Below are 25,360 nucleotides of genomic sequence, written 5' to 3' on the forward strand. Positions count from 1 at the left end.
CGGTGCATACATAGCAGCACGAGTTTAACACCCAATCGTCTGATGCTTGGACGAGAGGTCATATGTCCACAAGACATCATATTTGGACTAGTAAACGAGGAATCGGCAAGTCCTGGGAGATTATGTTGAGAACCTTAAACATTTCCTACAGTCCTGTCATCAGGCTGCACGAGATACTCTGAGAGATGCATCACTCACTCAGAAAAAAGGTTTACTATGCGGGTGACCTTATCCACCTGTTAAGTGAAGCTCGCACCAAAGGAAAAAGTCCGAAGTTGCAGCCACAATGGACAGGCCCTTTTGTTGTTGTCAAGTGCCATGGGCCTGTTTTGTAGAAAACTCAAGAACAAGTACGTTCATCATGATGTCAAACGAGGACAATTCTACCATGGATAGCAAAAAAAAAAAAAAACGACGGGCTTGTACATGTACAAAAGTCAGCCTGGAGACAGTGACTGAAACAACAAGTGGTGGAAATGGATATCGATGCAGACCAGGTAGTCCTTGCGAGGACACAGAGTCCCGCCAGGCCTACCTCCCGCTTTGGAAGGAAATTGAGACCTCCAATGAAACTACAGGACTATTTCGACTTTTGAAAAATGGGGAGCAGTGTAGTGACTGTCATCTGTGACCATATGAACTAGGCCGCGGCCTGGCTTCGCGCGTGCGATTGTTAAACAAAAGAGTTCCGTTTTTGATCGTCAAGCAGCGTTTATCTGTTGTTTTTGGCCAGTGGTGCCGAAACGGAACCACAAAGTCGGTAACTCGTCGCCGAGGCATCCCAATATAATTATAAGCGATGGTCAGACACATACAAATGTACATGTGCATTGGTCATTACTCAGTATGTGGCGTTGGTACATTTTGTTGGCCAGGCCACTATATCATTATTTTGTTTGTTATTTTATTGTTTACAGAATCAATGATCATCGAAAATCATTTCAATATTTTGATTACTCAACATAAAAAACACTCATTTTGAAAAAACAAAACAAAAGCGTGAACATTGTTTGTTATTTTGCCAGAAGTGGGAGTCGCTTCATTCCCCTTACTGGTGGCAAACATTTTACGTCAAATATTTTACTAATATCAGATACATGTAGTTGTTACTTTATTGATAATTAATTTAATCTATTTCATCACTCATGTCATTTTAACTATTTTCTTATTAAATGAGATCACGATATGTTACGAGAAACATACATATCTAATATATGTTTCTCATTTAATTAAATAGTAAATTAAATTACTATTTAAATCTCTGGTCCTATGTTGTTTAATATTGATTATAAATCGATGTTACTGGTATTAAACTGAATTATTGTGTCGTAGAGGTTATTTAGGTGACTAAAAATCTGACAATAAATGTAACGTTTAGAAATAGAAATAAGAAATCACCATTTTTCATGATGAGTCGCCAGCCAGTATGAATATAGGCCTATGCCTGTTCAAAAACTTACTTTAAGTCAAAATTGTACACCGATTCATATATGTATAGAGTACTATGTGTGCTTATTATTTTGATGATCCCTATATAAGTTGTCTCGTTCATTTCTTGACTTTTTACCTTTTTATCGGCAATTCCGTAATTTAATACCAGTAAAATCGGTTCCGGATTTTAGTATCACCTCTATTGTTTCCGGTTGTTGTCGTCGCACAACATTCGGTGACGAAATACAAAATATATTATATGATCCTAAGTCTTAACTAAATCCCACGCATTGAAGGTCATCACGAGGGTCGCCACGCCCACGGGAAGCTATTCAATCGGTGGTAAATAGTGCTTCCCGTGGGCGTGGCGACCCTCAATACGTGATGGCCTTAAGCTTCAATGCGTGGGATTTAGTTTAGACTTAACATTAGGATAGCATAACGTGAATGGTCCTCAAAGCTAACTAGGTGTGTTGAAGATGACTGTCATCAGCTCATTATCTTCTATATGTTAGCATTTTAGTTACAGACGTAGAGACGGTTCGATCGCAATGACCGAAACAATCCATTTCCTGGTATGGTTGCTGTTGTTGTTTGTCCTTCTGATAAAAGATGTAGAAGGCGATAACTTGGTTTTGGTTCAAGCGGTAAGCATTCAGTTTCTTTCCTCTTAGTGTTTTGGTTTATTTATTTTTACATTATTAGGCTATTTGTTTTTAACTTTAGTCCAGGATTTATAAGTGAGAAGGATACGTCACTCATGACTGCCTCTTTACCACTACTAAACACCACGCGAGACGCCTATGAACAGAGAATAAAAACCGTTTTTCTCAACAAATATATGTCTTATCCAGTCAAACGAAACACCAATGTAAAGTAAATTAAGTTTTACAACGACGTTACGTTTAAGGACGGGTGATTTAGAAGAAATATCTTACATTTTGAGTTAAATTTTCGTTAAAAAAATACGACAGTTCTTTTGTTGTTATTTTTGTGATTTAACATACCTGAAATCCAAGATGGCCCTCATATCCGCCATCTTGAACACTGCTGTTTTCTTATTTTTCGAAATGATAAAAAATGCAAGATAACCACCATTCCCACCATCTTGCATGAAAACACATTTTGTTGTGAAATTCTTAAATACTACAGTGGCAACTTTTCTGAAACTTGCCTGAAAAATAATCCTGACTTGACTGACCAATTGCAAGTATATATACATAGATTACTGTAATAGTTTTGTTTGTGTCGGTCTAAATCCAAATGCCTATCTCCCACAGAAAAAAAACACTGATGTCTTTATTAATTTTTTAACAAATCATGCCAATGACATCCACGATACTCCAGGGGTTACTGATGTTTTATCCACTCCTGGACTATCTCATAGTAAAAATAGGGGCAGTTCAGGAGAAAAAAACTGACTGATTACAGAACTGCAGAGACTTCCTTTGAAAATTACAGATAGAGCAATGCCCAACTTCAAAGCACAGTCAACCACCGTACCAATATACAATCCCTTTGATGTACATCAAAGAATCAAATAACTCTTTTGTTGCCTCCAGTTTTACTATGAGATAGTCCAGGGGTGGATACAATGTCAGTGACTGTAACCCCTGGCGTATTGAGGATGTGCCAATGGAAGAATTAATGGTTATTGTTTGATTACTTATCAAATAATCCTATAAATTTATTATTGAAGGTTTTCCGCCATGGAGACAGAAGTCCGACTCATTCTTTTCCTAATGATAGATATGCTCACTATTGGCCACAGGGACTAGGTCAACTTACAAAGGTATACATGTATATGTAATAGATTTCCTAAATTCCTACATTATGCATTTAGCCACCAGGATTTTGATATCCTGCAAAGCATTTAGCCCTTTATCAAATTTGCATAGTGATCCAGAAACGTCCCCTCTATTATTTTTAGTAATATTTAGAATAGAAGTACACCACTAACATATTTCCTATACTTTATAAGGCAATGGAACTTCATACCTACATTCTTTTGTACTAGGTGAGGTGGTATGTCGTGTACCAAAATTAAGTCACTATGACCTACATACTTTGACCTTTGACCTCCTATATACTTCAGGCATTGAAGCTTCATATATGGTATTGTATGTGGGTCCACTGAGGTGAGACATTGTGGCATACCAATACCAGGTCACTGACCTATATTTTGACCTCAATGATATGATTTGTATAGGAGTTCATACAGCCAAGAAAAATACAATCTTATAACAAATACAGCAAGCGACTAACTAGCTTGTTTTTTGTAAGAAATAATATGCATTGATCTCCATTTAGGTAAGAATTGCAAAATCAAATATATCAAGAAATTTGATTTTAAAACTCCTTTTCCTTAAACTACAGTTTTATTATGATAAGATACATTGTATGCACAGAATGTGTTTCTTACTTGCAGGTTGGAAAGCAACAAGAGTACAGACTGGGGAATTTCTATAAGGAAAAATACATTGATACAGCATTCCTTGGTCCAAATTACAACCACTCAGAGGTGAGAAATATGTACATCTGACAAAAAATGGTGACATTAAATTTAACAGAAATTGTTTCAAGGTAAAAACCACTTATATTTACTAGATTCACTAGAAACAGTTATATTTTAAGTATTTAAAGATGCTCCACCACTGACAAATGGTTTTTTTTTCACTATCAAAAACAGGAGCAGATGATTTAGTATTTTTCTTCAGTTACAAAAGTTACTTACTTTACATCATTACCACTATTGAAAAGTTAGTGCTTCTAATTTTACTTCAAGTTGAAAATATGAAAAGTAATTAATTGCATCCTGGAAAAAAATCTGTGGCACTATATCCTATATGGAATGAAGTACAAATTGCGCATGCACCACAGGCAAAATAAATTATGTTTATATTATTTTTTGTATTAATTAGGTATGTATACACGATTAAAAGGACAATTCAGTCTAAGAGAACATTAAAATTTGTACATATATCGGGAAAAACCCAGTTCTAATGGAAATTAAACCAGTCTGTGTTACTGTGATATGCCAGAAAAGCCCATGGTTGTGAAATAAGTGTGAAATGTTCAAACTCGCCCACTGTCCGCCATTACACTAGGGGTCGAACATCTTGTATGCAGAACCCTGTCCCTTGCTCGTACAGTAATGCTACTTTTGTCTAGAAGTGCTCAAATTGCTCTGACAGTAGTGTGTTTACCTTATTAGATGAATTGTTTTACCTAAAAATCATTTTATCACCTCCTCAGTGGTTATGTAGTTCATTTGTTTAACGTGCGTGACTTTGGCTCGGGTATGGGTACAGTGTACATACTTAACCTGTTGAATCGTATTGATCAACGATTTGTAATTACAACGGTATCAATCAAAATACTAAACAATGACGTGGAATTTGTCAATATTTTATGTGATATGTTTCATAAGAAATGTAGAACAATACATTTATGCCAAATTTTGCTTCTTGGTTACGTAAAAGAATTAGCCTGAGTGAATTGTCCCTTTAAACACCAATTATAGTTCAAATGATGAATATCATTTATGCTCTGTTGGCGATGGAGCATCTTTAGGTCACCTGAGACGAAGTCTCAAGTGACCTATTCTAATCGCCTTTTGTCCGTCATCGTGCGTCGAATGGCAATAAACAATTTACTTTTTCGACTTCTTCTCCAAAACTACTGACCCAAATTTGTTGAAATTTTGCAGAAACCTTCCATAGCCAAAGGTCAACCAAAATTGTGAATTATATGGTCCCAGCCCCCCCCCCCCCCTCCCAGGGGCCTGAGGAATTCCAGAAATGGTAGAATCAAATACTCTTCATAGATTGAAAGGTCTTGAGGTCCTTTACAAATATTGTGAATTTTATGACCCTAGGGTCTCACGTTCCCCCCTGGGGAGGGGGTCAAGTTTGCTATAGTTTACGTAGGGAAAAGACATTTTTGAGCATTATTTGGTCATTTGTAATAGAAAATAAGTCATGATGATGTCAGAATTATCAGTATGAGATGGCCATTGAATCCTATTTACAATTTTTCCACGACTGACCCCTAGGGGCCTGAGGGGTGGGGCCAAAAGGGGTCAAATAGGCTAAAACTTCAAAAATCTTCTTCTGAAATTCCAGAAATGGTAGAATCAAGAACTCTTCATAGATTGAAAGGTCTTGAGGTCCTTTACAAAAATTGTGAATTATACGACCCTGGGGTCTCACGTTCCCCCCTGGGGAGGGGGTCAAGTTTGCTATAGTTTATGTAGGGAAAAGACATTTTTGAGCATTATTTGGTCATTTGTAATAGAAAATAAGTCATGATATGATGTCAGAATTATCAGTATGAGATGGCCATTGAATCCTATTGACAATTTTTCCACGACTGACCCCTAGGGGCCTGAGGGGTGGGGCCAAAAGGGGTCAAATAGGCTAAAACTTCAAAAATCTTCTTCTGAAATTCCAGAAATGGTAGAATCAAATACTCTTCATTGATTGAAAGGTCTTGAGGTCCTCTACAAAAATTGTGAATTATATGACCCTGGGGTCTCACGTTCCCCCCTGGGGAGGGGGATCAAGTTTACTGTAGTTTTATATTGGGAAAACACATTTTTGAGCATTTTTTGGTCATTCGTAATAGGAAGTGAGTCAAACTTTTTAGAATTATTAGCCTGAGATAGTATTTTAACATCATGTCTAAAATAAGAAAAAAAAATCTTCAGAATTCACAGATTTGATGGAACCAGATACTCTTCATAGATTGAAAAGTCAGTTATAAAATCACTGACTGGTTTCAAGGGCCTGATAGGCCAATATATAGTGTGTTTGTGTCTTTGTTTCATTCTGTATCCGAACTCAGGTGACAGCTTAGGCCCATGGGCCTCTTGTTAATTTTACACTTAGAATCACTGCGATTACTTTTATATATATCAGATAAAAAAATCTGAAATGTATTGATTGATAACAGATATTAAAATATGGAACCCTGATGATGTAATCTTGTCCCAATTTCTCAAAATAAAAGTGCAGACATTTATAAGTCAAAACTGAAGTTTTTCTCTTTCAACATGTAACTTACATGAAATATTTTTACTCTAGTCAATATTTGACTTACATGTAGTTTGATTTGAGAAATTGAGGCCAGCTAGTTGATGTATGCTTGCTTATGTTAGAAGCACTGACTATATATCTTTACTGTGTAATTTTGTGCTATTTCAGGTCTTTATTAGTACATACATAAAAAGATCGGATCCAGATGTTGTAATTTTGTGTTATTTCAGTCCATATAAGAAGTACAGATAAAGATTGGACCCTGACGTTGTTATTTTGTGTTATTTCAGTCCATGTTAGAAGTACAGATAAAGATTGGACCCTGATGTTGTAATTTTGTGTTATTTCAGATCCATATAAGAAGTACAGATAAAGATTGGACCCTGATGTTGTAATTTTGTGTTATTTCAGATCCATATAAGAAGTACAGATAAAGATTGGACCCTGATGTTGTAATTTTGTGTTATTTCAGTCCATGTAAGAAGTACAGATAAAGATTGGACCCTGATGTTGTAATTTTGTGTTATTTCAGATCCATATAAGAAGTACAGATAAAGATTGGACCCTGATGTTGTAATTTTGTGTTATTTCAGATCCATATAAGAACAGATAAAGATCGGACCCTGATGTTGTAATTTTGTGTTATTTCAGATCCATATAAGAACAGATAAAGATCGGACCCTGATGTTGTAATTTTGTGTTATTTCAGATCCATATAAGAAGTACAGATAAAGATTGGACCCTGATGTTGTAATTTTGTGTTATTTCAGATCCATATAAGAACAGATAAAGATCGGACCCTGATGTTGTAATTTTGTGTTATTTCAGATCCATATAAGAAGTACAGATAAAGATTGGACCCTGATGTTGTAATTTTGTGTTATTTCAGATCCATATAAGAACAGATAAAGATTGGACCCTGATGTTGTAATTTTGTGTTATTTCATATCCATATAAGAACAGATAAAGATCGGACCCTGACGTTGTAATTTTGTGTTATTTCAGATCCATATAAGAACAGATAAAGATCGGACCCTGATGTTGTAATTTTGTGTTATTTCATATCCATATAAGAACAGATAAAGATCGGACCCTGATGTTGTAATTTTGTGTTATTTCAGGTTCATGTAAGAATAACAGATAAAGATTGGACCCTGATGTTGTAATTTTGTGATATTTCAGATCCATTTAAGAAGTACAGATAAAGATTGGACCCTGATGTTGTAATTTTGTGATATTTCAGATCCATTTAAGAAGTACAGATAAAGATTGGACCCTGACGTTGTTATTTTGTGATATTTCAGATCCATATAAGAAGTACAGATGTAGATCGGACCCTAATGAGTGCCTACTGTGTCCTTAGTGGCATGTTTCCTCCCGGAAATGGTAGTGATCAACAGTGGAACCCAAAAATCAACTGGCAACCCATTCCCGTTCACACAGTTCCAATAAATGAAGATTTTGTAAGTCTTTAAAAAAATATGGCGAATTTTTCATTGAATCGGTATGACATTCTGTGTTCTATTAACAACCAGGGTCATTTAAGGACATGCCAGGTGTATTAAAGGTAGAAGGTATCTGGAGTACACCGAGAAAAACCACTGCCCTATAGTCAGTACAGTGTCCAGGCTGAGTTAAACAACCCACTTTGTTTAAGTTTGATAGGCCATCAACAGCCAGGGTCAATTAGGGCACAACCTAGAGGTTTAAGGCTTATTTGTAGCATTTTGCAACACCGTAATTCTCTTAACTCATTCACTCCTGAAATTTCATAATGGACTGGTGTAGTCTTTGATTTAAAGGCCCACTACCTTTCCGAAACGGCTTTTAATTTTTAAAGTGGAAATGTAAAACCAGATTGATAATTTTATAGAGTCGCAAAAGTAATCAACTTACCTGTAATGCTACACTTATCATCACCTTCTGAACAATTTAATTCAAATAAATAAAATGTTAATTTTCATCATGCGGGTCGTCTTATGTTTCCCGCCGTCGTCCTAAATGCCGCGCAGTAGTTGATTATCACTGCGCCAGAAGGCAAAACAGTGAAATGAAACCCAACTGTTATCATATATTATGCAGGATATCTTGCATAAGCTTCATGTTATAACCTCATTTTATGCCATCAATATAGATTTTCTTATTTTATCTTTGATTTTTAGAAACCTTTAAATTTTGCTCAGGAAAGGTAGTGGGCCTTTAAGGGATGAGTAATTTTGAGACATATATCTAAAAACAATGGTGCATACTGCATGGCTCTGCGCTAAGGGCCTCAGTAACTTAGTGGTTAAGATGTCTTAACATATGACAATAAGCCCTCCACCTCTGGGTTGCGAGTTGGACAGTTGCCAGCTACTGACCACTGTTCAGTGATTTTTCTTCGTGTAGTCCGGATTTCCTCCATCAACAAACAGGGGCATGTCCTTATATGACCCTGGCTGTTAATAGGATGTTAAACTAACTAAACTAAATGGCTATGTGCTAGCTGTCTAGGATTTTGACATGCAATTTGTTGAAACACAGCGTGTGATGCTACACTGTACATGAATTTATCATATGTTTCATACATTTATAAAAAAAAACAATTCTTTTGTTTGACTAATGTGTTCATTTCACATGATATTTTATGAAACAAATCTTACAAGATTTTATTTTTGCAAGCTTTTGCCATGGGCAAAGTCACTGGCTATCGAGTAGATTTTGTGATAAAGATATCAAGTGGACGTCGCATGAAGCCTAATATATACTTTCTAGTGCAGGGGTTTCATTATCTTTCAGGAGAAGCGGTACAATTGCAATTTCAGGGGGTACTTTTCTATATCATCTGTATGCTATCTAATGTAATTTAGCCCAAATCAGGCGGTACCACAGCTAGATTTAACCAGCAAAAATGTATTGGGTACCGCCTCATAATGAAACCCCTGCTAGCTGTAATACAGGTATGACATAGAGGGAACCATACATATCTCTAAATGATTGTAATTTATCAATTTCTTACATTTCTCCGTATTATTCTGGTTAAAACTACAGGTAAATCTTTTGCTACAAAATCAAGAACTACCATTTTGATAATTACCCACAGTTGCTGAACACAAATGCTCCTTGCCCAACATTCAACAAGCTTCGAGAGGCCCTTCTCAAAAGTAAAGTTATAGAGAATTTCACCTTGCAACATCAGGTAAGAATATGCCTTAAAGGCCCTTATAATAGGATATCTGTATGTCTATAGTCAAACCTGTGTAATATAAAGACCACCTAAGGAAAAGAGGAAAAAATGGTCTTATAATTATAGCCTGGTGGTCACTGTTCCATTTTTGCATATAACAGATTTACCTCCCTTGTTGATAGGAATCCATTGTGACGTCAATATTTTGTGAGCGAAATTTGATCAGATGGTTTTCTCGTGGAGTATAATGTTATACTAGAAATCACATGACGGCACAATCAATACCTACCCGCTATACGGAATACACATGCCAAATTGAATAAACTTGAACTCAAATTGAAGTTTTTAAGGCCCACGTGGCCTTATCCAAAGTTAAGTGAATCTTGTGATCAGTAACTGTTTACAAATTATATAATAATTTTTCTTTTAAAATTTTATTCTTTTTATCAGGATCTTATTAAGACGGTTTCAGAAATTGCCGGATTGCCAACAAGTATTAAGTCGCTGTTTACTGTAGCAGATGCTGTCTTCTGTGAGGTATGTTTTCTAGTGTTGGGAATCAGTTGAAATTTCATGGTCGATCATCAGTTTTATTTAATCAATCAATGATTGATTAAAATAGATTAATTTTTTCCTTGATGTATATAAACAAGTCGCACATAAAAATTTCCTTCTAAGGCTTACAATCACGAGTCCTCTCTGTGCTGTCATGTTTTCATGTCGCTTATTTTCTTCACAAATCATGCTCATCTGAACGTTTACATAACTAGGTAGTGCTTATGCGCTCTTCAATTCGTCTAGACGCTTAAAATTTGAAATGATATGAGTGACAACCCCAACACAAGAGAATGATTTTAACAAGTTGGCTATGATTTTTTCCCATGTTTTAATGATTAGTTAACTATATACTTTGTTTTATCATAGTGTTGGAAAATTCCCATGAAACTTGATTACAGATTTCTCAAAAACTTCAAACCAACAATACTCTATGAACTCCATTAATCGGAACACTACTAACGTTTTCTAGATATTACCCAACTTTGGTATTGAATTACTGACATAAATAAAATATTTTTTGAATACTGTGAGGTTTTGAGATGCTAAAAATGACATTTGCCAAGTACAATACAATTATTTTTACAAGCTTCCAACGATAGTGATGTCAAAAATTGTATTAAATCATGACACAGATCATTGCAATGTTGGGCGGGTTGTCGACAATTTAAAGACAGGATTTTATTACTTGTAGTCCGGATTTCCTCCATCAACAAACAGGGGCATGTCCTTATATGACCCTGGCTGTTAATAGGATGTTAAACTAACTAAACTAAATGGCTATGTGCTAGCTGTCTAGGATTTTGACATGCAATTTGTTACAGCGTGTGATGCTACACTGTACATGAATTTATCATTTCATACATTATATAAAAAAAAACAATTCTTTTGTTTGACTAATGTGTTCATTTCACATGATATTTTATGAAACAAATCTTACAAGATTTTATTTTTGCAAGCTTTTTCACTGGCTATCGAGTAGATTTTGTGATAAAGATATCAAGTGGACGTTGAAGCCTAATTATATACTTTCTAGTGCAGAAATTTCATTATCTTTCAGGAGAAGCGGTACAATTGCAATTTCAGGGGGTACTTTTCTATATCATCTGTATGCTATCTAATGTAATTTAGCCCAAATCAGGCGGTACCACAGCTAGATTTAACCAGCAAAAATGTATTGGGTACCGCCTCATAATGAAACCCCTGCTATCTGTAATACAGGTATGACATAGAGGGAACCATACATATCTCTATAATGATTGTAATTTATCAATTTCCTACATTTCTCCGTATTATTCTGGTTAAAACTACAGGTAAATCTTTTGCTACAAAATCAAGAACTACCTTTTTGATATTTACCCACAGTTGCTGAACACAAATGCTCCTTGCCCAACATTCAACAAGCTTCGAGAGGCCCTTCTCAAAAGTAAAGTTATAGAGAATTTCACCTTGCAACATCAGGTAAGAATATGCCTTAAAGGCCCTTATAATAGAATATCTGTATGTCTATAGTCAAACCTGTGTAATATAAAGACCACCTAAGGAAAAGAGGAAAAAATGGTCTTATAATTATAGCCTGGTGGTCACTGTTCCATTTTTGCATATAACAGATTTACCTCCCTTGTTGATAGGAATCCATTGTGACGTCAATATTTTGTGAGCGAAATTTGATCAGATGGTTTTCTCGTGGAGTATAATGTTATACTAGAAATCACATGACGGCACAATCAATACCTACCCGCTATACGGAATACACATGCCAAATTGAATAAACTTGAACTCAAATTGAAGTTTTTAAGGCCCACGTGGCCTTATCCAAAGTTAAGTGAATCTTGTGATCAGTAACTGTTTACAAATTATATAATAATTTTTCTTTTAAAATTTTATTCTTTTTATCAGGATCTTATTAAGACGGTTTCAGAAATTGCCGGATTGCCAACAAGTATTAAGTCGCTGTTTACTGTAGCAGATGCTGTCTTCTGTGAGGTATGTTTTCTAGTGTTGGGAATCAGTTGAAATTTCATGGTCGATCATCAGTTTTATTTAATCAATCAATGATTGATTAAAATAGATTAATTTTTTCCTTGATGTATATAAACAAGTCGCACATAAAAATTTCCTTCTAAGGCTTACAATCACGAGTCCTCTCTGTGCTGTCATGTTTTCATGTCGCTTATTTTCTTCACAAATCATGCTCATCTGAACGTTTACATAACTAGGTAGTGCTTATGCGCTCTTCAATTCGTCTAGACGCTTAAAATTTGAAATGATATGAGTGACAACCCCACACAAGAGAATGATTTTAACAAGTTGGCTATGATTTTTTCCCATGTTTTAATGATTAGTTAACTATATACTTTGTTTTATCATAGTGTTGGAAAATTCCCATGAAACTTGATTACAGATTTCTCAAAAACTTCAAACCAACAATACTCTATGAACTCCATTAATCGGAACACTACTAACGTTTTCTAGATATTACCCAACTTTGGTATTGAATTACTGACATAAATAAAATATTTTTTGAATACTGTGAGGTTTTGAGATGCTAAAAATGACATTTGCCAAGTACAATACAATTATTTTTACAAGCTTCCAACGATAGTGATGTCAAAAATTGTATTAAATCATGACACAGATCATTGCAATGTTGGGCGGGTTGTCGACAATTTAAAGACAGGATATTACTTTTGTTACTAGCTTTGTTTTGAATCGATAAATTATCAAACCCAGCTTTAGCTTTAAAGTTCAGCAATGATAATTTTGTTTTAATTAATGTATTTCAGTATAAACAAAATCTTAACATGTCGGAGTGGGAGGAAGTCCTACCTCTCAATGTTGTGATTCAGCTCCTTGACAACCTTAATGTATTCAATTTCTACACCGAAGAGATGGCTCGACTCAGAGGAGGTCAGTTTTTTACTTTTTAGTCACGATATTTAAGGATTAAATTGAATAGATTTTTTATGCTATGAAGATATAACACAAAAATCTGAGTGTACTCTGAATAAACGGCTTCACGGTTTATGATGAGAGTACACTCAAGATTTTTATCCCCCGCCCAACGAAGTTGGCGGGGGATATACAAATGGGTTCCGGTTGTCCGTCCGTCCGTCCGTCCGTACGAATGGTTTCCAGAGCATAACTCTAAAATCAGTAGAGATATTTCCACGAAACTTCATACACACATTGGTCTTATGGTCTAGTATTTTAATGTTTTCACTTTTTGTACTTTTTTCTGTAACCATGGAAACATTGCTGGAAATGGCAGATTTTTGTGTAAGAATCGTTTCCGGAGTACAACTCTAAAACCAGCAGAGATATTTCCATGAAACTTCATAGACACATTGTTCTTATGGTCTAGTAGTGCCTTTTGCTATTTTTAGGTTTTCACTTTTTGTGGTTTTTTCTGTAACCATAGAAACATTGCTGAAAATATCATATTTTTGTAGCAGGTTCATTTCTGGAGCATAACTCTAAAACCAGCAGAGATATTTCCACGAAACTTCATAGACACATTCTTTTTATGGTCTAGTAGTACCTTTTGCTATTTTTAGGTTTTCATTTTTTGCACTTTTTCTGTTACCATGGAAACATTGCTGAAAATATCATGGTAAATGGTAAATGTTACTTTGCAAAACTCCACCTATCTTTGTGTATATAGTCTAATATAAATGTCAAGGCTGTATACCTGATTCAACAATTGCAGCCCCTCTCTACTTGAATTATACTCCATCTTTCTTTAGCTCAACTTCCTTTTTCCTGGTTTTTTTTCATACACATAAGTCTCCACAATCAAACTTACTTCAGCTTTGATATCTCCATTGGCGGGGGATCTGAATGACTATGTCCTTGTTGTGTTATATCTCCATAACATAAAAAATCTATTCAAATTAATCCATTCCTTATAATTCAATTTACTAAAGACAATTCCTCTAATATTCAAAATTCATTTGGGACTCTTTTGTCTAAGAAATCATAACGCCGTCATCTCAGCCAATCAGAAGTGACGTTACAAATGGCGTCGTCATTTTTTCTTTTATGGGCTGATAAAGTAATTGTTTGAGCAAATGAAAATGCTCGTAACAAGCAATATTGAATTATTATCTGTTAGATGCTGTATGATTCAGTTTACTTATCTCCGACTAACGGCCAGGGTCATTTAAGGGTATGACAAATTTAGAAGATGGAGTACTCGCAGATAAACAAACTATAATTTCAAAATGTGTATCTTGACATTCATTAAGATTAGAGATGTCAATCATGTTGATACACAAATATTTATCACTTGTAACCAATAGAACCATTTCATGATCTGTAGAGCTAGCCTAGGCCTGTGTCATGCTGGTATGAATGACAGCTTACTATATTAATGGCAGATCATCAAGGTTGTTCCTTTGATTGGCTTTCACTTTCATTTAGTATCATTTTGTTAAATATCTATCCGTTGTAAAATTATTTTAACCTTTCCCAGATACATTGCCCCTATTAAAAAACTGAGAGTTTCATGGAGTTTGGAGATACCAAAGTGATGTGGGTAAAGTACAATTTATTGTCGGTTTGTCCCACCATTTGGTGATTAAGTCATCATCATTTGATGTATATTTCGTGACATCACAATCACCGGAAGGTGGGACTAATCGACGGTAAATCGGACTTTAACTACACTGTTTTTGGATCTCAAAACCCCCGTATTCAAACTATATTTTTGGATGATTCAAAGGAGAGCTTGACAATAAGATTTGTAAACTAGATTTGATCACGATCAAAACACAGGATTTCCATCCAGCAAATAATTTTGTTATCGATCAGGCGATCGCTTTGATAATTTTTCTCTTCGCATAAAATCGAACTATCTGTAATTAGCAAACAAACGGTCGAAAGAACGAACAAACGTACACCCAAAAGAAAGAACGAATATAATGATTACATACACAATGTATCTGGTTGAATACGGGTATCAACGTGTCCTTCATTCCTGTGCAAACATCCGGTTACAGACAGGACACACTGCATATGCCATGAAGATACTTCCAGATATGATTTTGTTAACTCAGACAAACAAACACACGATTATGTCTGCGCGGCGCATTTTCCTAAAACATTCAAGCACATAATGTTCAAACCTTTAATAGCAAAAATTCAATACACACGAACTAGAATAAAAATGTCCATCAAGGGATTCTATGTACGATTTAAAAAAATATCTCTTAAAAGATCAATTTGTTTATATGTCTTAGCGAGACAATTAATTTATTTTTCTCCATCGTAGCTTATAGCATACCCCCTAGTTTTGAAAATCACCTAGTGAACAGGATATCTCAAGTTATACACCATTAACAGCAATGAAATTTGGCACAGACATGTAGTTATAGATTAGGACGGAACTGATAAAACTTGGCGACAAACAGACATAAACTGTATTTTTGAGGAATTAAAATATATTTCATTCCTTCTTTGTCTGTAGTAATATTTAAATGAGAAACACAATGCATTATGGGAAATTATATGGCCGACGGTACCACTTCATACAAAAGAAATATAGTTTAAGAAAAGATTAAGGCAATTAAGAAATATTCATTATTTTTCTATTCTTAAATATGTTACTCAAAGTGTCATGACATCATAATTACCTATGTTGGATAATCTATATATATTTCCTGGACAGTGTCACAAGTCAGGTGCCCTAGTTTCATCTAGATGCTGTTTATAGGCCTATATGTGTGTGTAAATGTGTTACATATACCATTTACTGTTAAAGGGAAAAGCAATGGTTGAGAGTTAATTAATGTATTTTGTTATCAAGGCCCTGGGAAAGGCTCGACTGTAGCTGCCAATGTCAAATTGTTGACCCGTTGTACACATTCCATTGTGCCGAGACCCAGCCAATACAACTTGTGCATTGTTATCTTAATTGTGAAATTTATATTGTGTTGAAGAAAATGAGATAAAAGATAAGTAATAAATTTCAACGTATTGAAGCAAATTCAGTTTACCTCTTATAACCATTTACTGCCGTTTACTCAAATATATGTGTAGTCGGCGGCCATTACAAATGTGTGAAATAGAAGGGTCTCAGAAGTATTTCATTGTGCAGAGTTGTTTAATTTCACAAATGAGATATAACATGGGGGCAGCGGGGTATGGACGATGTATTAGATATATGCCGCTGACGTAGCGTTGGCCAAATTTTTCCTACGATTTCACATTTTATGAGGTATCGCGAGCTGACTTAAATTAGGCAAAAAAACATTTCAAAAGCCTAATAATATAGGCAGGTTTAGCGAACTAACACGTGCAGTGTTGCGTGTTAATATAACCACATAAAATGGTTGTTAAAATGTGGCGGATTCATTTCACATACATTACACAAAATGAGATTTCATTTAAAAATATATTTTTAATATCCCATCTTAGGCAGTGATCCGTTCAATACACATGTATGTTTCACACGACAGACAGCGATCCATTTAGTCGATTTTATTGCATCAGTCCCATAAAATTGGAATTTGAAAACAAAATTTCAAAATTTAAAAACTTTGTAAGTGATCAACTTAACCACAACTACATGTAGGTGCAGTGTCTAGACAGTGTATGCGTCGAAGTCTAGATGAATAGAACTTAAGGTAGTCCCATCATCTTCGACTACTTATTATTGTACTGTATCGTTACAGCAGGCAAAAATATGCCATTTCATGCAGTGGCGTAGGAAGAAGAAACGTAATGGGGGGCAAAGGTCCTCAATATTTTGTAACCGCCGCACCTACAGGAGGAGATTAATTCAACTTCAAACCATGTACATGTATGCTTTATGTACATTTTTCATATATCATTAAATTTAATCCTTGTACACATTTATAGACAGTGGGGTTGCTAAAAGGAAATTAACGAATATGCAAATTGGCCAAATTAGCGTGTGAGCGCCGAAGGCGGGAGATTTTGGTGTTTTAGGGATCTGAGGTTGACCCCGGGGGAAAAATATTGTAATTTAGAATGGCTGAGATGGTGTGGGTGTGTGAACATAATTTAGGGTATTATAGTTTAGGGGGTCTAGTCTTTAACCAATCAGTAGAGGACACTAGCTTTGACAGCGTCCTTAGTTAGTCTTAAGCTGATTAGTCACATGACCAAGACAGTCAATTATGATTGGGCAAATCTTATGTGACAGGAATATTAGGTACTAGATAGCTGGGCTTCGGTCAATTTCATAATTCTTTGAACAGAGTCATTTGCTTGTTATTGTCTCAGATACTCCTAAAGTTTATGTTGTTTTGTTAATTACATAACTTTAATTATAATTTATTGTAATATGCTTTCTGAAGATACTTATCAAAATATGTTAATATGTTTTGGAGTTACTCAACAAATTACAAACAACTGGTAGCAAACAACAATTTTTACCCCCAATTCAGATAATTGATAGATCAATTAAAATAATTTTCTGAAATGAATAGGTACGCAGAGGATTTAAACTTGATACCGGTTGAGGTTGTACCCCTGGTAAATAAGGTTGTCCCTGAAATAAAAATCATACCTATAAATAAGATCTATCAATTAAACCAGAGGATTTAACTTGATACCGGCTGAGGTGCTACCCTGGTAAATAAAGTTGTCCCTGGTAGAAAAAATTCTTAACCTGATATCGGTGGGGACGCCCCCGGTAAATAAGGTCCCCGGTAGGAAAATTGACTTCAAACCAGATGGATCCGCCCCTGGTAAATAAGGTCACCCCTAAATGGATGGTAGAAGTCTAACTGCAATATTTCTAAAGTATAACCTGATACCAGATGGGTCATCCCTGGTAAAATTAAGGGTAGAAGTCTTCCTATATAACAAGTATATTTGTAGTCATACGAGTAACTCCCAAGAAGCCACATGTTAGGTTATTTAGTCAGAGTTTAGATTGTAGGGTTTATTTGTAAATTTCATTGTAGGATTTAATTGCTTTTGAATTAGATAGATGTATCAGTAATAAAACAATTGGAATATAATCTTGCCTCATTGTATTGTGTGTAAAGTGAAATAGTCACCGCTTTTGTATAAACAAGTTCTGTATATTTTACAGTATATTTAGTGATTAACACGTAACACTGTGCGCCTCAGTGGCGGCCTAATCTAACAGTATCCAAAGAAAATTATATATTAATATTTTCAAAACATGAAAAAATATCATTCTTCAAAATTTTTGTCCTTATGCAGTCTTGTAAATGCATTCTATACCTTTAGTTTCATGGCCAAAAGGACGCACTTCGAGTTTGCCTTCGTGACCGGGCGCGATCGTGTATTTAACTTTGATGACAGTATTTTGATGGCAATATTTCTGCCATTTTGTATGATATGACCTTGAAACTCAAATCTGTTTTAGACATCGTTCCATAGTATATACCTACATGATAACTTTGATGACAGTATTTTGATGGCAATATTTCTGCCATTTTGTATGATATGACCTTGAAACTCAAAACTGTTATAGACATCGTTCCATAGTATATATAATATACCTACATGAATGTGTGACAATTGGCCATTAAACACCAAATTGTAAAATCGCTGAGATCCCGTGAAAATCATCCAAATGTATGTACCATATTAGTTCTTGTCTTTACGCTTTATGCATGTTAAGATGAGAGCTTTTGTGAAAAATGACTGACAAACTTGTCGATTTAGCTACCTACTGGGTCTAGACAGTGCCCATAATTGTGGTTTAGTTGATGTTGTCTGTTAAAGGTTTTAAAAAGGTTCTTTAAATTGCACTTTAATGGAAATGATGCAATAAAATCAACTGAATGCATCAGCTACCGATCGTGTCTCTGTACTTTCAAACTTCAAACTTTATTATTAGTAAATTAAAAAAAACTGTTTACAGAAACATATTTACAACATTCTACAAATGCAACATAGATAGAGGACAAATTACAATGAATATAACTTTTTGTGAAACATACATGTGCTTTGAACGGATCACTGCCTAAGATAGGGTAATAAGATATACTATATCTATAAATGAAACCTCAACATTTTGAGTGATTTATGTGAAATGAAGCCGCCACTTTTGTATAAACAAGTTCTGTATATATTTTATATGTGGTTATTAACACGTAACACTGTGCGTCTCATAGCAGTCAGATCTAACAGCATTCAAACAACGATGTACATGTTTATGTTAATGTTATGATTTTTTTTGTCCTTATGCAATTCTATACCTTTGGTTTCAGTAACTAGTAAGTAAGTTAAATGATGGTGGAAAAAGACGCAACTCGAGATGATCTTGGCGAACGGTTGCAATCGTATTTAACTTTGATAACCAAATTGCCAATTTTTATGAGTTAATATCTCGGCCAATTTGTATGATATGACATTGAAACAAAAACTGTTCTAAACATCGTTCCATAGTATATACCTACATGTATGTGCAAAAAATGACCATTATACACCAAATTGTAAATGCGCCGAGATCCCATGAAAATCATGAAGCTTTATAGGCACTCGTTACAACACATCATTTATGCACCATATTAGTTCTTGTCTTTATGCTTTATGTATGTTTAGATGAGAGTATACGTGAAAAGGTCACTTTATAATTACTGATACCATTGTAAAAATGTAAAATAAAATAGCAGACCACAACTTAGCTTCATGGTCGGACCGTGTGTATTTATTCTTCTGCACTGAAGTGGCAAATATCATCACTTTTAGGCAGTAAATATACCGCAAAAATTAATTTTGAACACTCATTTGACTTTGTAAAATTAAAATCTATGCATTGTAAATATTGCAATTCTCAAAATGTTGGTAATTATTGGTGGTGGATAACATATCAAAAGCTCTTCTTGTTTCGTGAGTATGAAACGTACGACACATATAACTTGAACTATGTTGTGCTCTTGGGGCAAGATTTGACCATAATGATTGTGACCTTGAATTCATGTCAACGTAATTCGATTGTAAGCGTATACATTTATACCATACATGAGCTCAGCTGATGTTTCAAAGGAATTGTGTTAATGTAAAATGATATTTCAGCATATAATTCAACATTTTACTACTGTGACCTTCAAGAGTGATTAAGGTCATACAAAAAAAACTTATTTTGACATGCGGCAATCGGTCTTTGATGTAAAGATGTTCTACAACAATTTTACTGATGTAGCATATGTGACTTGTATGACCTTGACTATAATTTTAATTTTAATCTTAATTCATGTAGGTGTAACGTTAAAAATGGACCTACGTTGAAAACAGACCCCGAATGCCGTTGAAAATGGAACGTTGAAAACAGACCCCGAATGCCGTTGAAAATTGACAGTGTTTAGGGTCAATTCTCAACGGCAGGTCTGTTGAAAAATGAACGGATGATCTTTTGAAAAGATTGTACTATGTGGTTTTCACTTCCGAGTACCAGTGGATAGTGTTACAAAACTATAATTATGGAATATTATTAATTTGTTTCTTAATGATTTTTTATTATTATATTTTCGACGATTTTACGTTTGTCAGGTAGTCAGTAATTGTTAATATATATTTATTCCCTGCAATACAAGAATACATGTATTATATATCTGCGTATGGATCAGTTATGTTGTGTTCTGCGTATGGTTGTGTTGTGTTGTGTTGTGTTGTTTTGTGGTTGTGTGTTGTATGTTGTTTGTTGTGTGTTGTAGTTGTGTGTTGTTGTGTGCTATTGTGTTGTTGTGTGTTGTGTTGTTATGTGTGGTTGTGTAATGTTATTGTGTTGTGTGATATTGGTGTGTTGTGTGTTGTTGTATGCTGTGTGGCTGTGTTTGTGTTGTGTTGTTTAATTGTTCCGTGTTTGTGTAATGTGTTGTTGTGTGATGTTTTTGTAATGTGTTGTTGCGTTATGTTGTGTGATGTTGTGTTATTGTCGGGTGTTGTGGTTGTTAGGTGGTGTTGTATTGTGTGTTGTGTTGTTTGTTGTTGTGTTGTTGTTGTATTGTGTGATGTGTGTGTTTTGTGTTGTGTTTGCAGTGTGTGATGTTGTGTGTGTTGTGTTGTGTGTATTGTTGTTATGTGTTGTTTTTGGGTGGTGGTGTTGTATTGTTGCTGCGTGGTTGTGTGTGTGTTGTTGTGTGTTGTGTTATGTGTTGTTGTGTGATGTTTTGTTTTTATGTTGTGTTGTGAGGCGTGTGTGGTTTGTGTGTTGTTGTTAGGTGGTGTTGTGTGTTGTTGTTAGGTGGTGTTGTGTTGTTGTTGCGTGTTGTGTGTGGTGTGTCCTTGTGTTATGTTGTGTGATGTGCTGTTGTGTTATGTTGTGTTGTGTGATGTTGTGTTGTGTTGTGTTGTTGAGTGTTGTTGTATGTTGTTGGATGTTGTATTGTTGTTGTGTGGTTGTGTGTTGTGGTGTGGTTGTGTTGTGTGTTGTTGTGTTGTGTGATGTTTTGTTGTGATATTGTGTCGTGTTGTTGTGTAATGTATTCTTGTGTTGTGTGGTTTTGTGTTGTGTGATGTTGTGTTTAGTGTGATGCGTTGTTGTGTTGTGTGATGTTATTTTGTGTTATGTTGTGTATCTTTTGTTGTGTTGTTGGTGTGTTGATGTGCTGTGTGATGTTATGTTGTGTGTGATGTATTTGTATTATTGTGTATGTGTTTTGTGTTGTTGTGTGTGTGGTGTTGTGTTGTGTTGTGTTGGTGTGTTGTTGGTGTGTTGATGTGCTGTGTGATGTTGTGTGGTTTCGTGGTGTTGAGGTGTCGTGTTGTGTTGTTGTGTAAAAACGAGTTCTTATGGGGTCATTTTTCAACGGGGTCTATTTTCAACGGGTCGGTGTAAAAAGTGCACTCAAAGTTCAGTTTTCAACGGTTTTCAAGGTCATTTTTCAACGTTGAAAAATGACCCAAGGTCAGTTTTCAACGGGGGTCCATTTTCAACGTTACACAGGCACACATGTATGTCATAGGTGTTTGAAATATGAAATCTGTATAATCGAGTTTGATGACGTAACAGAGTCACAAAGTTTTGGCGTAAAATTGTTGTAGATATCTGTCCATGCTATGTCTATGCAAAATTCAAGCATGTATGTTAAGTATTAAAGGCGCTGAAATGTTGTGCATTTTTGGCGGGAAAACGGCAAAATCGCAGTTCCAAGGTCTGTATCTCAGCCATTTTGGTTCTGATGTACTTGAAACTTTTCATTATATATTTCTGAGAGCATGCCCTTTCAAATCTATCTTTCAAAACTTTTCTGTGGCAATTTTTGCTTTTGAGATTTGTTTGACCCCTTAGCGAGCTCTTGACCTTGACATAATCTCTGATAACATATGATGAACAAAAATCGCGCTATGTCACGATCTACCTTAATGACAAAACAGGGACAACGTACAGCGTAAGGTTATGAAGTAAGGAACGTTTAAAATTTGGTCGAAAAAAAGTAGTTTTTTACGTCTGTGGCCTTGACCTTGAACATTTCTTTGTAAAAAATCGAACGTACGTTTCAAGATCTCATGTACCTACATAATGTGTCAAAAGTTGTGCGTCGTACTATGTTTCCTTCGTGAGATATCCTGCTAACAAGATTTATGGAAATAAGAAAAAAAAGTAATAATAACTTGATTTGATCGCGATCAAAACACGGGATTTCCACCTATGTAATGATATAAGTAATGTTAGCGAACAGACGATTGTTTTAATTCTCTTTTCCTTCGCTTCAAGTCGAATGAATTAACAAACGGACGATCTCACTCAATATTAATCAGAAAGCGTTTCTTACGAAAGTAGGCTGGTCCAACCGTAAACAGATTTAGGGGCAGAAGATTTCATAGAGAGGTGAATATATCGGAGCCTGTTGATTGGATATATTCAGGGTACATCAGTTAATGGTTAATGTGCGGGGTCGGGCAATACATGTAGATGTAAAATTTGTAAAGAATTTTGACGTGAATTTGTTTGGTTCTGTGGTTTCAAAACTGCCGGGTATTTTCCCCAACATAGCACCGGTTTTGGTTAAACATACGGTGTCACATGTGACAGCTCAGCCACATACATAAAAGGTTTTAAACCTGTCAGTTATTGGGTTTGTGTATTATCTTTTTTGTTTGTTTGTTTGTTTGATTAAATGTACGTCCTATTAATAGCTAGGTTCACGTAAGGACGGCCTCCCATGCATGCGGTGTAGCTACACATGTACATGTACGTGTATTAACGCAAACATGGCGATTGTGTACATTGTTCATGTAGAACATAAAAATCATGACAATATGTCAATGTCTACATTTACAAAAAATCAACACCCTTCAATGATAAAGGCCCTACGAGCTCACTATTTACGGAAAAAAATAAGGAAATGGGACAAATTGCCATATTTGGAGAGCTATATTTCCGCCATTTTGCTATATAGCCCCTTTAAAATCCATAAATTTTGAAGACAAAAGTTCATACACCATAGGTATGAAAAATCAACACTGTACATACAGGTTTAAAGGCGCTGAAACGCCTGCCGCAAAAACCAATATAAACTAAATTTCGATTTTTGATGTCCTTTATCTCCACCATTTTGAATCATACGTCCTTGAATTTGGTCATTTCATGTGTCTGAGAGCATGCTCTTTCACATCCGATTCAAAACATTTCTCTTGGAAATTTCATAAATAACGGTAAAATGTAGGTTAAAAAAATGAACGAAACGCCATATTTGCAAGGCTATATTTCCGTCATTTTTGGCGAGGGTCACCTCGCCATTGTGATCGTGGTTGCAAAATTCTCTTACAGTCAATTTCCACAATATGATTGGCTTAGAAATTGCTCGCAGATACTAGCGTTCCTAGCGGCAGTGTATTCAACAACTTAGATTTTACCGGGAATTTTAAATAGCAAATTTTGAATATGAAAGTTACTGAAATAAGCGTATCTGTAACGTTGAAATAGGAATAGTATATTACGGCTCTCATATCCTTACTATATACACTATCCAAAAGATCTTCTGTTTGAAAATTTTCACCTGAATTGTTTACAAAGTATCTAGACTTTTCGTCTCCAAATTGGTGTTTACAATGAATGAAGACGTTTCGTCTCAAAAATGCTTCGCTCCGAAGCTGGTTCCCCCCAGACGTTTACTCCCTATTAGTGACAGTTATCCCGCAACGGAAAAAAATGAAATCAATATTTCACCTCGAACATCAAAATTGATACCATAATGAATTTTGTAATTTGAATAAAATTTGTCTCGGAGCAATTAAATACATTTCATGGCGAAATGGAGATGCATTTATCACGGCTGTGTTATGGCACATGGCCTTCATCCGGAACACCTCGTCGAATAAATTCTCCCGATAATACCGATGAGTTCAGGATGACATGGACGTAAAACTACAATGGAAGAAAGACAACTCTAACAAAATTTTGGACAAACTTGCATTGGTCTACTGATAAAATAGCACGTAATAGACGGTGAACATTTTTTAAATGTCCAAGGTGGCGTAGTCTTAATACTAACGGCAGTTAATAAGGTATGAACATTTACCACATCCATAATTATCGATAATTTTATAAGCACATGTATAAATATCAGATTATATCTATATACTAAAGCACGTTCAGAGATTACAACTAAAACCATACTTTTAAAAACATTTTAGTTATTTTCACCACAGGAGCTTGACGTTCTGATCATATACATACAGCATATTCTTTATACTAGGTAAATACGAAGTAAATTTTGGCCGAATGACATAAATCATATATGGAATGTTCATATAACTCGAAGTGATATTTTGTGGACTACTAGATCGACGAAAATGCCGATTTCTTTTTCATAATTCTTCCGTATAACGGTACTTAAAAAGCTGTTTCAATCTGTAACAAATGTAAAGAAAACTGTTAATTGTTTAGCAATTATCCTGAGTTATATTTTACCAACAAGCATCAGATTAGCAATTAAAACTTACATAAACATATTCCCGACTCTCACTTGCATTGTGTGATCACTCGAGCGGAATTAATCTCTACCACCTGGCAGTCTTACAAATGCAATCGCACAAAAGCCCCACATGATCACTGTTTTAGTGCGATTACATCTTAGGGTGTGAACAATGTTAGTTTTTTTAACTTTTTACTCAACAAAATAGACTTTACGCTTTTCATGATCAGCACCATCATTTTCTGTATACATGTAACTGTACCCATGCATACGTGTGTATATTTATACTACTTTGTGCACATTAT

The 25,360-nt window shown here is 35.2% G+C and overlaps 1 protein-coding gene across 1 annotated transcript; it reads left to right on the plus strand.

Annotated features, from left to right (window-relative positions):
* The first annotated feature begins 1,639 nt into the window (after positions 1–1,639).
* On the plus strand, positions 1,640–13,133 carry LOC138329880 (prostatic acid phosphatase-like). Its single transcript, XM_069277170.1, has 10 exons — positions 1,640–1,666; positions 1,955–2,078; positions 3,131–3,223; positions 3,860–3,952; positions 7,772–7,930; positions 9,550–9,645; positions 10,084–10,170; positions 11,527–11,649; positions 12,088–12,174; positions 12,975–13,133. Exons 2-10 carry the CDS (start codon positions 1,983–1,985, stop codon positions 13,116–13,118), a joined length of 978 nt encoding a protein of 325 aa, XP_069133271.1. The 5' UTR covers positions 1,640–1,666; positions 1,955–1,982; the 3' UTR covers positions 13,119–13,133.
* Positions 13,134–25,360: the final 12,227 nt, after the last annotated feature.

The sequence above is a fragment of the Argopecten irradians genome, chromosome 8, assembly GCF_041381155.1.
Source record: "Argopecten irradians isolate NY chromosome 8, Ai_NY, whole genome shotgun sequence".
NCBI classification, from domain to species: domain Eukaryota; kingdom Metazoa; phylum Mollusca; class Bivalvia; order Pectinida; family Pectinidae; genus Argopecten; species Argopecten irradians.

Coding starts and splice junctions, on each gene's coding strand:
- LOC138329880 (XM_069277170.1), top strand. CDS start 1,983: ATGACCGAAACAATCCATTTCCTGGTATGGTTGCTGTTGTTGTTTGTC. Junction 3,953..7,771: donor CAAATTACAACCACTCAGAG/GTGAGAAATATG, acceptor GTGATATTTCAG/ATCCATATAAGAAGTACAGA. Junction 12,175..12,974: donor CAGATGCTGTCTTCTGTGAG/GTATGTTTTCTA, acceptor AATGTATTTCAG/TATAAACAAAATCTTAACAT.